The 15,169-nt window shown below is 41.1% G+C and overlaps 1 protein-coding gene across 3 annotated transcripts in view; it reads left to right on the plus strand.

The window, feature by feature from the left end:
• Positions 1–14,655, plus strand: part of CAP2 (cyclase associated actin cytoskeleton regulatory protein 2) — a 163,065-nt gene extending 148,410 nt beyond the window's left edge. For all 3 annotated transcript variants that reach the window (XM_008976774.5, XM_034961507.4, XM_034961506.4), the window contains 2 exons: positions 8,318–8,458; positions 13,231–14,655. In XM_008976774.5, the coding sequence (XP_008975022.1) occupies positions 8,318–8,458; positions 13,231–13,314 (225 nt within the window). In that variant the 3' untranslated portion in view covers positions 13,315–14,655. The remainder of the gene's footprint in view (positions 1–8,317; positions 8,459–13,230) is intronic.
• The last annotated feature ends 514 nt before the right edge of the window (positions 14,656–15,169 follow it).

Raw genomic sequence — 15,169 nt, forward strand, 5'->3', positions numbered from 1 at the left:
CCTTTCCAACCACGCTGTAATAAGCAGAGCCTTTCCAACCACGCTGTAGTAAGCAGAGCCTTTCCAACCACGCTGTAGTAAGCAGCCTTTCCAACCACGCTGTAGTAAGCAGCCTTTCCAACCACACTGTAAGCTGCGGCCTTGCACAGACCATCCACTCTGCCTCCAAGAAGCAGCCTTGCGGCCAGGCGCAGTGGCTCACGCCTGTAATCCCAGCACTTTGGGAGGCCGAGGTGGGCGGATCACGAGGTCAGGAGATTGAGACCATCCTGGCTAACACAGTGAAACCCTGTCTCTACTAAAAATACAAAAACAAAATTAGCTGGGCATGGTGGCAGGTGCCTGTAGTCCCAGCTACTCTGGAGGCTGAGGCGGGAGAATGGCGTGAACCCAGGAGGTGGAGCTTGCAGTGAGCCAAGATCGCGCCACTGCACTCCAGCCTGGGCGACAGAGCGAGACTCCATCTCAAAAAAAATAAAAAAAAAGAAGGAGCCTTGCTCCCCCATGGCCACCTAAAATACTCCTATTCCTGTTCCCTCTGGACACAGCTCTATCATCACCTCCTTGGTAGACCCCTCTCTTACTTCTCAGTGTTAGTTCTTTCTTTTCAATCTCTTCTAACAGATCCCATTTTGTGTTTCCATTACTGGCATACCATCTCAATTTCAAGTACAGCTAACTGGCCAGGCATGGTGGCTCACGCCTGTAATCCCAACACTTTGGGAGGCCAAGGCGGGTGGATCACCTGAGGTCAGGAGTTTGAGACCAGCCTAGCTAACATGGTGAAACCCTGTCTATATTGAAAACACAAAAATTAGCCGGGTGGGGTGGTGGGCGCCTGTAATCCCAGCTACTTGGGAGGCTGAGACAGGAGAATCACTTGAACCTGGGAGGCAGAGGTTGCAGTGAACTGAGATTGTGCCACTGCACTCCAGCCTGGGCAACAGAGAGAGACTCTGTCTCAAAAAAAAAAAAAAGAAAAAAAGGACAGCTATGTAATCTTTATAGCCCCAGAAACTTGCACAGTACCTGCACATAGTAGGCGTCCAGTAAATGTTTGATGGGTATATGATTTGAGTGAATCAACTAATGCATAAATAAAAGTACTGTGAGACTGTCCTAGTATGATTAGCCCCATTCCAAAGAGAACTTTTTTCTCAGGAAAAATTGGTCCTAGATCATGAAGAGGAAAAGTTTTTCTAAAGAATCAGTGAGATCATCAGAAAAACAACTTGAGAAGTAGGGTTGGAGTTGAATTTGCAAAACAGAAGAAAATCTGTGAATTAAAATATATAATAATTTTGATTTAGCCACATGGAATTTTATGATATGCCAAAATCTAAAGGACTTCTTGGTTTTGGCCAATTATAACTTCTATCTTTTTTTTTTTTTTTGAGACGGAGTCTCGCTCTGTGGCTCAGGCTGGAGTGCAGTGGCCCAGGCCAGGCGCAATCTCGGCACACTACAACCTGCACCTCCCAGGTTCAAGTGATTCTCATATGCCTCAGCCCCCTGAGTAGCTGGGATTACAGGTGACCACCACCATGGCCCAGCTAATTTTTTGAATATTTAATAGAGACAGGGTTTCGCCATATTGGGCAGGCTGGTCTCAAACTCCTGACCTCAAGTGGTCCACCTGCCTCGGCCTCCCAAAGTGCTGGGATTACAGTCATGAGCCACAGCGCCCAGCCCCAGTTTAGTATTTCTGATCACTACATTTATCCATTTAATAACACTGCTTTCTCTCCAAACTATTACGCATGCAAATTTTAAGGAGGTTGCTCATCTTCAGAAAAAGCCCGGTACTTCAAGGATGATCATGGTTCATAGAAACCTAATGACACCACACTTTCTGAAGAGCTATTTTGGATGGTGGGAGTTCCTATGTAAAGAAACATGCTTTTTCCCACTTCACATTATTTTTAATTTTAAAAAACTAGAAGTAACAGCAGTGAAGTAATATTTGATGGCAGAGGTGAGAGTACATGTTTAGCCATAGTCATGCAATCATAGTGTGTCACAGTTGAAAAGTATCTTGGAAAGAATGCAACCTAACACACATACCACAAACACACCTTAATTTTAGAGAGTTTATTTCAAGCTCCCTTTCATTCTTAGAAATTAAGCTTAGGTAGCAATGGTGAAACCATATATAAGCAGTTAGCATTTTTTTAATGTAAATACATCACATCCAAAATACACAACCAAGTAAATTAAGTATAAAACGTGAAAATAGGAAGTTCTAAATATTCATCATGTTTTTGGAGGGAGAAAAAAATCTTAAACCAAGAAGAAACAGAGGAAATTTTCAAACAGATAGGCAGATATGTCTACCTAAAAATTTAAAACTTCTGAATTCCATTCAATGGAATACTGTGTAACCATTTTTTTTTATTACACTTTAAGTTCTAGGGTACATGTGCACAATGTGCAGGTTTGTTACATATGTATACATGTGCCATGTTGGTGTGCTGCACCCATTAACTAGTCATTTACATTAAGTATATCTCCTAATGCTATCCCTCCCCCTCCCCCCACCCCACAACAGTCCCCAGAGTGTGATGTTCCCCTTCCTGTGTCCAAATGTTCTCATTGTTCAATACCTATGAGTGAGAACATGCGGTGTTTGGTTTTTTGTCCTTGCGATAGTTTGCTGAGAATGATGGTTTCCAGCTTCATCCATGTCCCTACAAAGGACATGAACTCATCCTTTTTTATGGCTGTATAGTATTCCATGGTGTATATGTGCCACATTTTCTTAATCCAGTCTATCATTGTTGGACATTTGGGTTGGTTCCAAGTCTTTGCTATTGCGAACAGTGCCGCAATAAACATATGTGTGCATGTGTGTTTATAGCAGCATGTTTTATAATCCTTTGGGTATATACCCAGTAATGGGATGGCAGGGTCAAATGGTATTTCTAGTTATAGATCCTTGAGGAATCACCACACTGTCTTCCACAATGGTTGAACTAGTTTACAGTCCCACCAACTGTGTAAAAGTGTTCCTATTTCTCCACATCCTCTCCAGTACCTGTTGTTTCCCGACTTTTTAATGACTGCCATTCTAACTGGTATGAGATTGTGTCTCACTGTGGTTTTGATTTGCATTTCTCTGATGGCCAGTGATGATGAGCATTTTTTCATGTGTCTGTTGGCTGCATAAATGTCTTCATTTGAGAAGTGTCTGTTCATATCCTTTGCCCACTTTTTGATGGGGTTGTTTGTTTTTTTCTTGTAAATTTGTTGAGTTCTTTGTAGATTCTGGATATTAGCCCTTTGTCAGATGAGTAGATTGCAAAAATTTTCTCCCATTCTGTAGGTTGCCTGTTCGCTCTGATGGTAGTTTCTTTTGCTGTGCAGAAGCTCTTTAATTTAATTAGATCCCATTTGTCAATTTTGGCTTTTGTTGCCGTTGCTTTTGGTGTTTTAGACATGAAGTCCTTGCCCATGCCTATGTCCTGAATGATATAAAAACTCTCAATAAATTAGGTATTGATGGGACGTATCTCAAAATAATAAGAGCTGTTTATGACAAACCCACAGGCAATATCATATTGAATGGGCAAAAACTGGAAGCACTCCCTTTGAAAACTGGCACAAGACAGGGATGCCCTTTTTCACTACTCCTATTCAACATAGTGTTGGAAGTTCTGGCCAGGGGAGTCAGGCAGGAGAAGGAAATAAAGGGTATTCAATTAGGAAAAGAGGAAGTCAAATTGTCCCTGTTTGCAGATGACATGATTGTATATCTAGAAAACCCCATCGTCTCAGCCCAAAATCTCTTTAAGCTGATAGGCAACTTCAGCAAAGTCTCAGGATACAAAATCAATGTGCAAAAATCACAAGCATTCTTATACACCAATAACAGACAAACAGAGAGCCAAATCATGCGTGAACTCCCATTCACAATTGCTTCAAAGAGAATAAAATACCTAGGAATCCAACTTACAAAGGATGTGAAGGACCTCTTCAAGGAGAACTATAAGCCACTGTAACCATTTTTTAAAGTGATCTATAAATACATTTATTGTACTTTATTAGGAGAAAATAACAGTCTTATACCATTATGTAGAGCATGATTTCATTCTTCTAAATGTACTCATGTAAACACATATATATGCACACATATATCTATAGATATATCTATATCTAATAATCCTAGGTAAAAGAAGAGATATACTACATTTCATAACTGAATTGAGTGTCTGTGGAACTCCTATAGCAGAAATCACACTTCATTTGAAACTTCAAAATTCCCATTAAAATTCTGCAGCAATGAAGACGCATAGAAAAAAAAAGAAAGAAAAAGAAAATAAAGTCAGAAACAAGAAGAGAATTCCTCCTGTCATTGCTTCTTGTTCAATAATGCATTGAAAGTTCTAACTGACCGGGCATGGTGGCTCACGCCTGTAATCCCAGCACTTTGGGAGCCCAAGGTGGGCAAATCACGAGGTCCGGAGATTGAGACCATCCTGGCTAACACAGTGAAACCCTGTCTCTACTAAAAATACAAAAAATAAACCAGGCGTGGTGGCGGGTGCCCATAGTCCCAGCTACTCGGGAGGCTGAGGCAGGAGAATGGCATGAACCTGGGAGGCAGAGCTTGCAGTGAGCTGAGATCGCGCCACTGCACTCCAGCCTGGGCAACAGAGTGAGACTCTGTCTCAAAAAAAAAAAAAAAAAAAAAAAGTTCTAACCTATGCAATAAGATAATGATTGAGAGAGATAAAACTGGAAAAGGAAGAGACAAAAATGCCCTTATTTCCCAACAAAATAAGTGCCTTTATATAAAACCCAAGAGATTCAAGAAACTATAAAATTAAAAAAACACTCAGCAAGATGGTAGGATATAATATGAACATGCAAAAATCAATAGCATTTCTTTCTACCACAAATAAGTTTTAGAAAATGCAATAGAGGCCGAGCGTGGTGGCTCATGCCTGTAATCCCAGCACTTAGGGAGGCCGAGGCGGGCAGATCATGAGGTCAGGAGATTGAGATCATCTTGGCTAACACGGTGAAACCCCATTTCTACTAAAAAATACAAAAAAAATAGCTCGTCATGGTGCAGGCGCCTGTAGTCTCAGCTACTCAGGAGGCTGAGGCTGGAGAATCGCCTGAACCTGGGAGGCGGAGGTTGCAGTGAGCCAAGATCCCGCCACTGCACTCCAGCCTGGCAACAGAGCTAGATTCTGTCTCAAAAAAAAAAAAAAAAAAAAGAAAGAAAGAAAGAAAAGAAAAGAAAAGAAAATGCAATAGAAAATAAGGTTGAAACAGCTATTTTGTTGCTAGGTGCAACAAAACTGTGAGGTACCTAGCCAAAAAAGCAAACAGAAATGGGAGATAGTTACAAAGAATGCAAGGGTGATGTTGTAAGTAAATGGACGGGAAGACATCACTATCAATGGTCTCAGCTATTTAATGTGAGTTTAATGAAATTCACCTCAAAATCTCAACAGAGTTTTAAATGAAAAATGGTCTTAAAATTCATTTGGAAAACAAATGGACAAGAATAGCTAAACAGTGTGAAAGATGAATAAGGTGAAGGGACTTGCATGCCTGATATTGACTCATTGTAAAGTGCTATATTGTTAGTGATATACAAAAACAGATAAATGAAACAGACTAGCGAGCCCTGAAATCAATAGATGCATAGATGGAAATTTGTATTTTAGGACAATTGATTATCCGTGTGGGAAAAAAATACACTGAATTCTACCTCACATCATACATAAAAGTAAAATGCTAATTGTGAAAAATAAATACTTGTAAACTTTGATAATAACATGTAGAAGAAAAATTTTATGCCTCAGAGTAGGAAATAAATTAATTAGGGTCAAAAAGCACAAACCATATAGAAAGTACTGGTCATTTTAACTACATTAAAATTTAAATTATATGTTTAACAGAAGACATCATATGAAGCTGAAAGACAAGCCATGGACTGAAGAAAGATATTTGCAAGGCAGATAATAGAAAAGGATTTGTATCTAGAATTTATAAAGAACTTAAATCAATAAGAAAAAGGCTGCTGGGCACGGTGGCTCACGCCTGTAATCCCAGAACTTTGGGAGGCCAAGGTGGGTGGATCACCTGAAGTCGGGAGTTCGAGACCAGCCTGACCAACATGGAGAAGTCCCGTCTCTACTGAAAATACAAAATTAGCTGGGCATGGTGACACATGCCTATAATCCCAGATACTCAGGAGGCTGAAGCAGGAGAATTGCTTGAACCCAGCAGGCAGAGGTTGTGGTGAGCCAAGAATCGTGCCATTGTACTCCAGCCTGGGCAACAAGAGCGAAACTCCATCTTCAAAAAAAAGAAAGAAAGAAAGAAAAAGGCTAACAATCTGATAGAAAAATGGGCACAGAATATTAAGGCAATTCAGACAAAAAAGAAAGTGGTTGATAAATATATGAAAATATGTATAACCTACCTAACTAGTAGAAGTATAGATGCCAGTTAATACCACAATTAGTGATGTCTTCTCACACTCATCCATTTTGCATTCAGACTGTCCTTACTTTGCGTGGTGCTAGGTTAACTGAATCTTATGCCTATAGGAACTACAATTTGAGGATTGCCTATATACTAAAGTCTGATGCTATAGGATTGCTAAGGAAGTGAAACAATGAGAACCCTGATATATCAGTGTCGGGGGAGTAAATCTGTGACATTCACTGCAATGCAAATTGGCAGCATCTAAGAAAGTCACATTCATAGTCTGTGACTGAGTGATTTCACTCTTAGTGTATACACTAAAGAAGCCCCAGCACGTGTGCCAAGGAGACAAATGTAAAAATGTTTATTGCAATATCATTCATAATGGCAATAAAAACAATTTAAATGTCCACCAGTTGGTAAGTTAATAAATAAATCCTCCCAATAGGATACTAGTTGGTAGTTTAACTAGTATAGCAGCTAAAATGAACCGGCCAGGTGCAGTGGCTCACACCTGTAATCCCAGCACTTTGGGAGGCCAAGGCAGGTGGATCACCTGAGGTCAGGAGTTCGAGACAGAGGTGGAGGTTGCAGTGAGCCGAGATGGCGCCATTGCACTCTAGCCTGAGTGACAGAGCAAGACTCTATCTCAAAATAAATAAATAAATAAATAAATAAATAAATAAATAATTTAGAAAAGACATCTAGAAATTACCAAAACATTACTGCAGACACATTATTAAATATAGATATATGTACCGTATTATTATTTGTGGTAGAGCCCTATGTGTACCTGACCTTGAACTACCCCTGCCTTTTTTTTTTTTTTTTGCACTGGGGCTCAATTCCAACTCAGTGTTCAGTGTCTATGGAGAGAGAGGAGGAAACAGAGAACTAGAGTGACCTGGCCAGACTCCCCACAAGGAATTCTTTACATCACTCGCACCATCAACAAGAGTTGCTCCTGGTTTGCAATCCAGCCTTTTCTCCACGGTGAAAGAAGAGATGTCTTTATCGCTTTAATTACCATGACAAGAAGGAAAATTATAGAGTTGTAATATGGTCTTTGGGGGAACAGTCCGCCCTTATGGAGATTTTGGGGGTATGTCTGAAAACTGATTGTTAGAAGAGAAATTTAAAACCGATCAGAATTTTTATAGCACTTCGATATTTATAAACAATACAAAGAATCGCCTCCTCTTTTGTATGATCCTACTTATCTATATAATGAGTGTCCTGAGCCAAGCCCCCAGTTTTGTCTCCTGAAATGAATACATTTCCAAATACTTAGACATTCATCTCATGTAAGCCTCAAATTCAGCCACTGAGATTTTTATCCGGCAAAGGACTTATGTGAAAAGAATGGTAGTGTTTCTTATTTAAGTTCAGGAAAAATCTACTCAGTTTTTACTCAAGAATAGTTTTACTTGTAAGTGACAACATTAGAACTTGTTTTAATCCTAGTTTCATAGAGATTTGTCAAAAGTAAAATTTCAAGCAAATGAATATGAATGCATCTTGTTTCTTTTATCATGAAATCAAATACATGTTTTGAATCTACTAACAGGGTTGTGAGGCTTTTTCTGAACATCTAGCTGCTGTTTCCAAATTAATCTCTTAATTTTGTCTCAGGAAAGAGACACTGAGGTTTGAGAATCCACTTGTGTGGTCTTTTCATTCTGTCCCTGAGTGACACCTATCCTATTCTGCCTGAAGACTTTGCCATTAACTCACCTCCCCAGCTTTGACCCAGTGAATTCTAATGCTTGGTTAAGCCCAAGCTAAAGCCAAGAGGAATTGAGATTGTATTTATTCGAGGGCATTGCTATTTCTGTTTCTTTGCTTTGGTCCCAAGTATTTTTTCCTATTTCAGGTAATGGGGAGAGTGCCAACAATTTCCATTAATAAGACAGAAGGTTGCCACATATACCTCAGTGAAGATGCATTAGACTGTGAGATCGTGAGCGCCAAGTCATCTGAAATGAACATACTTATCCCTCAGGATGGTGATTATGTAAGTACCTTTCAAAAGGCTGTCAAGAATTTTTCTGGAGCCTTCATTATTAACATTCTTAGAGATTGATTAATCAGCTACCAACCTGCGAGCTTTATTTGTAGCATAATTCACAGGCAGGCGAGGAATTCAGGGAGCTGTCTTCCACATCTCTTCCCGCCTATTAGCTTCTTGACTGTACTCACTCCTGGATTTCCGATTCTCAAGGCAGTGTACTAATAATTCATTTAATGGACCAGCGTTTATCAAATAGCACAGCATGCATCTGAGTTCGTATTAGGTAGGACTAAATATTTTCCTTTGCTCTGGTGGAGGTAAACAGGAAAGAAGGAGAAATAAATACTTAGGGGAAAAAATGTGAGGACAGAGAAAAGACAGTAAGTAGGGCTATTTGTGCAGCTATGCTTAAGTGAGAGGTTAAGTGTAAGAATTGGGAAGTTTTATGAAAATGCCAGTTCCCAAATCTTCCAGCTGGAGGTTAGATTCAGGAGGCCTAGAGTAAGGCCCAGGAATCCAGATTTTTAACTGGCATATATCCCTTAAGTCCATCCAATGGCCCTTCTGAGAAACATTAGCCTAAGAGACTTGGCCACTATTTATTTTCTCAGCTTTCTCTCCTCAACAAAGCACTTTCTCAAAGAACCATACATGTATTCTCACACTTTGTAAAGGGAATATGAATAAATAAGTACATTTCCTGGTTCATGAAGTGTGATGGATCTGCTAGTTGCTACTTGAAAGTGAGGAAATAAATACAGAGAGGGCCAAGCATGGTGGCTTACCCCTGTAATGCCAGCACTTTGGGAGGCAGAGGCGGGCAGATCACTTGAGGTCAGGAGTTTGAGACCAGCCTGGCCAACACGGCAAAAGCCCGTCTCTACTAAAAATACAAAAATTAGCCGTGTGAATCCCAGCTACTCGGGAGGCTGAGGCAGGAGAATCACTTGAACCCGAGAGGCGGAGGTTGCAGTGAGCTGAGATTGTGCCATTGCATTCCAGCCTGGGCGACAGAGTGAGACTCAGTCACAAACAAACAAACAAACAAAAACAGAAAATTCCCTCTAAGTCTGCCTGTGCAGGGAGCCAGTGAACCAGGGAAGGATGGGAGAAAACATAACTTAGCAGGCAAAACATCTGGAAGAGGAGCTCCCTCAGCCTAAGGGGTCAATTGCCAGGGCCTACACAGCAATCAACACACAGGTTGATCTCCTTAAGCAGACAGTGTGACTGCTGCCACATTCTCCCTTCCCCACCTGGCAGTAAGTTCGTCAGCTCTGCTCAGCCACGTGTCATACATTACAGGCCAGAATTCATCATTTCAGTTTAAAAAAACAAAACTCTGCAAGCCTCAGGCCATGCTTTACTAGTAAGTGTGTATGGACAGTCTAACCCTGAGATACAGAAGAGTCCTCTCTTGGGCCCTCCACCTAAAAAAATTCCTGAAGAGCTGATGCCAACAGCTTCAGAGTAGGAGAGTCAGAAATTGGAGGGAGCCCTGGCCTTTGCAGCTGTTTAAGCAGAAGGAAGGCTCAGCTGCATGGGACTGGATCTGCTAAGAAAAGCAGCGGGATTTGGATGAACACTGCAGACTAATGAAGCTGGAATCTATGGGCGTGGGACCCAGGCACCTGTAACTGTTAAAGCTTCCCAGGTGATTCCAGTGGGGAGCCAACATTGAGATCCACCGGCCTAAAGGATGAGTGTAAATCAAAACCTGAGCATTCATGCTAAAAACCAAGGTCTTGGCCGGGTGCTGTGGCTCACGCCTGTAATGCCAGCACTTTGGGAGGCCGAGGCGGGCAGATCACGAGCTCAGGAGATCAAGACCATCCTGGCTAACACAGTGAAACCCCATCTCTACTAAAAATACAAAAAATTTGCTGGGCGTGGTGGCACACGCCTGTAGTCCCAGCTACTTGGGAGGCTGAAGAAGGAGAGTCACTTGAACCTGGGAGGCAGAGGTTGCAGTGAGCTGAGATCACGCCACTGCACTCCAGCCTGGGCAACACAGCAAGACTCCATCTCAAAAAAAAAAAAACAAAAAAAAAAACAAGATCTCGCCTCTTACAGGTCAATTACCTTGTGGCCCTCTTCACGTGTTCTTGGTTGGAGCTGGTAGGGAACAACACAGAGGACCTGCCATGGGCATTATGGTGTGGGAATGGATGGAGGAGATGATTCGTCCTGAAAGAAATTGGTCTCCCAGAGAAGACTCGTTAACATATTACTAACCCCTCACTGCCAGGAACAGATTTGGGACAGCTGTTGTGCAATTACTATCAAAGAGGTGCCTTCATCTGGCACATTCTCTACTTGGCCTTGTTCTTGAGAACAAACACCAAGCCTTGTCTACCCATCCAGAAGAGCCCCAGAAGGAATATTGGCTGCACAAACACACACATGTTATTCAGATTGTGGGTTCTTTACTTCAAGATTTTTCCATTGCAGATTTTACTCAAGAAGAATACATCACTCATTATAGCAAGGGCTTTGCCTTTTATTTTATTTATTTGTTTGTTTGTTTGTTTGTCTGAGACAGGGTCTTGCTCTGTTGACCAGGCTGGAGTGCAGTGGTGCGATCATGGCTCACTGCAACCTCAACCCCCCCAGGCTCAATCGATCTTCCTGCCTCAGCCTCTCAAGTAGCTGGGACTACAGGCGTGTGCCACCACACCCTGCTAATTTTTGTATGTTTTGTAGAAACAGTGTCCCTGAGGATAGGCAGAGACAATGGAGAGGGTGGGATTACCATCCCCACTCCTGGGAATCCTTCCCTGCAACTCTGCCAAAAGAGATACCAAATCAGAGTGGCTCTTCAGCAGCACTACACTGTGTAAGGCTTGTCCTTATACAGTGGGGTCTCGCTATGTTGCCCAGGCTGGTCCTGAACTTCTGGGCTCAGATGATCTGCTGGCATCAGCCTCGCAAAGTGCTGGGATTACAGGTGTCAGCCACCGTGCCTGGCCCAGGCCTTTCCTTTTGAATGAATGAATGGCTTCATCCCAAAGAAACAGTTGGATCCTACATCTAGGAAGATAGGTACCCATGTGTGTTCCATGGAAACACCACAGCTCATGAGCATGGGCATCAGCTTATCAGACACATGAGGTTTCAATGAGCACCGCATGGACTGGACGTCCGAGGAGGCCCAGAAGACAGGTCCAAGGCCTCCTTGCCTTAGAGAGGTTTTCTATCTTCTTCTGAAGGTCTTCTGTCCTTCTTCCTTGCCTTGGAGGAGGTCTTCTATCCTCTTCTGAAATGACTGGAGAATCACTGTCTGGGAAAGCAGAGTGTTGACTTAGACTACTTTTATTTTGACTATTCTCTATTATTCTTTGTCTGTACGTGTTTGTATGTGTATTTTCCAATGGGAGAAGTAGAGTGCCTTGGTGAAGGGTAACCAACGTGTATATAACCCTAAGCTCATTTTTACAATTTATCAAAGAGTAGAGAGCTACCTCTGGGATAAAACCTTTCTACTCCATGTGATTGGAACCAGCAGCATTGGCATCACCTGGGAGCTTGTTGGAAATGCAGATTCTCATTCCATTCCCCAGACCTACTGAATCAGAATCTGCATTTTCATAAGATCCTGAATCAGAATCTGCATTGTTTTTTTCTGAGACAGAGTTTTGCTCTTGTTGCCCAGGCTGGAGTGCAATGGTGTAATCTTGGCTCACCACAAGCTCTGCCTCATGGGTTCAAGCGATTCTCCTGCCTCAGCCTCCCGAGTAGCTGGGATTACAGGCATGCACCACCACGCCCGGCTAATTTTGTATTTTTAGTAGAGATGGGGTTTCTCCATGTTGGTCAGGCTGGTCTCGAACTCCCAACCTCAGGTGATCCACCCACCTTGGCCTCCCAAAGTCCTAGGATTACAGGCATGAGCCACAGAGCCCAGCCAGAGAGAATCTGCATTTTAATAAGATCCTGGGTCAGAATCTGCATTTTATTATTATTATTTTATTTTATTTTATTTTATTTTATTTTTTGGAGACGGAGTTTTCACTCTTGTTGCCCAGGCTGGAGTCCAGTGGCATGATCTCGGCTGACCGCAACCTCTGCCTCCTGGGTTCAAGCGATTCTCCTGCCTCAGCCTCCCGAGTAGCTGAGACTACAGGCGCATGCCACCATTCCTGGCTAATTTTTTGTATTTTTTTAGTAGAGATAGGGTTTCACCATGTTGGCCAGGCTGGTCTTGAACTCCTGACATCAGGTGATCCACCCGCCTTGGCCTCCCAAAGTTCTGAGATTACAGGCTTGAGCCACTGCACCCGGCCAGAATCTGCATTTTCATAAGATCCCAGTTGATTCATGTGCATGTTAAAGTTTAGTGGAGAGTAGTAGGTAAGATAGAGCGCAGATTTGAATTCTAGCTGTGCTGTTACTGGCCACATCATTTGGGGCCAGTTGCTTACTCTCAGGCCTCTGTTTCCTACAGATGGCATCCCCAAGAACTCCTAGCTCATAGGGTTATTATAGGAGATCTGCTGAGTTCATCTATGTCCAGTGCTTAGAAGGATGCCTGGTTCATTCTAAATGATGCTTTTAGCTTTAATGATGATACTGGCTTGAAGTCACAGAACTGACACATGACATACACAAGTCTCCACGTGACAAAGACCTCCCCATGACGCGGCTTGCAATTCGATCGAATTTCTTTGCCTATCATGTGGCACAAATCAGCCTCCCCATCTGTTTGCAAAAGGAAGCCTTAGTTTAAATAACTTTGTTGTAGTTTAAGTAACTTTGTTGTTCTTGCCTTTTTCCAGAGAGAATTTCCCATTCCTGAACAGTTCAAGACAGCATGGGATGGATCCAAGTTAATCACTGAACCTGCAGAAATTATGGCCTAACTTCCTGAGAGACCGAACCCCCTCACCTGAATCCCCCTCTATCAAACAAACAAAAAAGCAGCAGTAAAGAGCTAGAAGTTGCAGTAGCCCCTACTGCTTTAGCTTTGGCCTCCAACGATTCTGTGCTATAGATACAGCACTGTTTCTGGCACGCCTCGTGGGCATTTTGAAATATTTAACGTTTCCTCATGATTTGCCTTTGTGTGTGATTTTAGTTCCACATGATGACTTGTGAACATTAGGGATTTAAAGGAAAAAAAAAAAAAGAATTCTGTTCCCCTCATATCATGAACACAGTAACTGATAGGTAAAAAGACTGCATGATTCACTTTTACACTTATATTTCATTGCTAGTTAAAAAATAAAACCTTTGAGAATCTAAGATGTACATTTTTACCTTTTAGGCAATTTCAATGTAATGTAGAAGTAGTAGTGTACCCTGAAAAATGTACACGTTTTTTCTTATTGTTACCACATGTTCACCTTTATCAGCGTGGATACTGTCAGCATGAGTACATATTTCAACCCACGCTTGTAAAAGACATAAGAGTTTATATTAAGGACCAAATTCAGTTCCTTGGTCCTTGGAAGACCTATATTCTCTGTAGTTACTGAAAACCGAAAGTCAATTCTAATTATTCATCTTACATATTTTTCCACCATGTCATTTGAAAACTTACTTTTCTTCTGCATAAGAGATTCTTATGCCAAAAACATTAAACAGAAGAAATCATTTTTTTGCTGTGTAATACCTCGCAACTTTGCTCTAAAATCAAGCTCAGTTATTATTTTCCAAGTTTGAACATGTTAAATATCAGATGCCTTGTAAATTATGTCTTTAACGTTTTCTTATAGACTAATTTCCTCTTTTCCACCTGCCAGACTTGCTAACCAAGCTCGAAAATGAACATGAAAAAGCCATACATGTATTATTTCTCCTAAAACCTAAGGCATTATCTGTTGGTTTGGCTTGCTGCTCCTATTTTGTAGTCTTGATAGTAGATGCTTCTTCAGCGTAAGAGTAGCTGTGATATTCCTTTTTATCTTTTCAGTACATAGTGCTGAAAAATCTGCAACTTCTTGGATCACATTTAATGAATTATAGTATAATGCTTGCAGGCCCAGTACAAGCATATATATTGTGCCTCTTACAGCCTTTGGAATACATTGTTTCCATTTTTTAAATATCTTCTATATCCATATAGTATTCAAATTATTAATGCTCATGTACCAAGGTTTTGCTATAAAAGTTTTGTCTGTATGAATAATGTGGCTTTAGTAAATAATCATTTTTCAACTGTAAACTTATTCTGAAATAAAGTAAAATTCTAATTGTTTAAATACTGTGATGAATTCTGGATGTTAAAATGATTTCTTTTCTACTTTGATTTGCTCCTTGCTCATGTGTCAGACTTAGAAAAGACAGCTGACTCCTTCGGGTTGAATTAGAGAATTTAGCCAGCATGCCATCAGCTTCCCTGATGAATGATGTCTCCTTTGAGATAGATATCAGATAAAGCCATTTGCAATTGGATTTACTGTCAGAAAATTCTAGAATTCAGTTTTGTAAATCAAGTCCTCTTTACTGAGAAAATCCTGCTCGCAGATCTTTGTTAATGTAAACATCCCAAAACGTAAGTGATTTTATAAATACCATATATACCTTATAAACATATAACTATAAATAGCATAATAAATGTATAAGTAAACTCCTAAAAGAAAAAAACTGAGAAGATCCTAAAATGGATATATTATATACCCATAATATAGTGATAATTTTGTATTGAGAAATAAATCCACCTATAATTCTTAGAATCTGTCAGCTTGCCTCATACTTGACATCAGTCTTTCAGCA

Source organism: Pan paniscus, chromosome 5, assembly GCF_029289425.2.
Source record: "Pan paniscus chromosome 5, NHGRI_mPanPan1-v2.0_pri, whole genome shotgun sequence".
Lineage (NCBI taxonomy): Eukaryota > Metazoa > Chordata > Mammalia > Primates > Hominidae > Pan > Pan paniscus.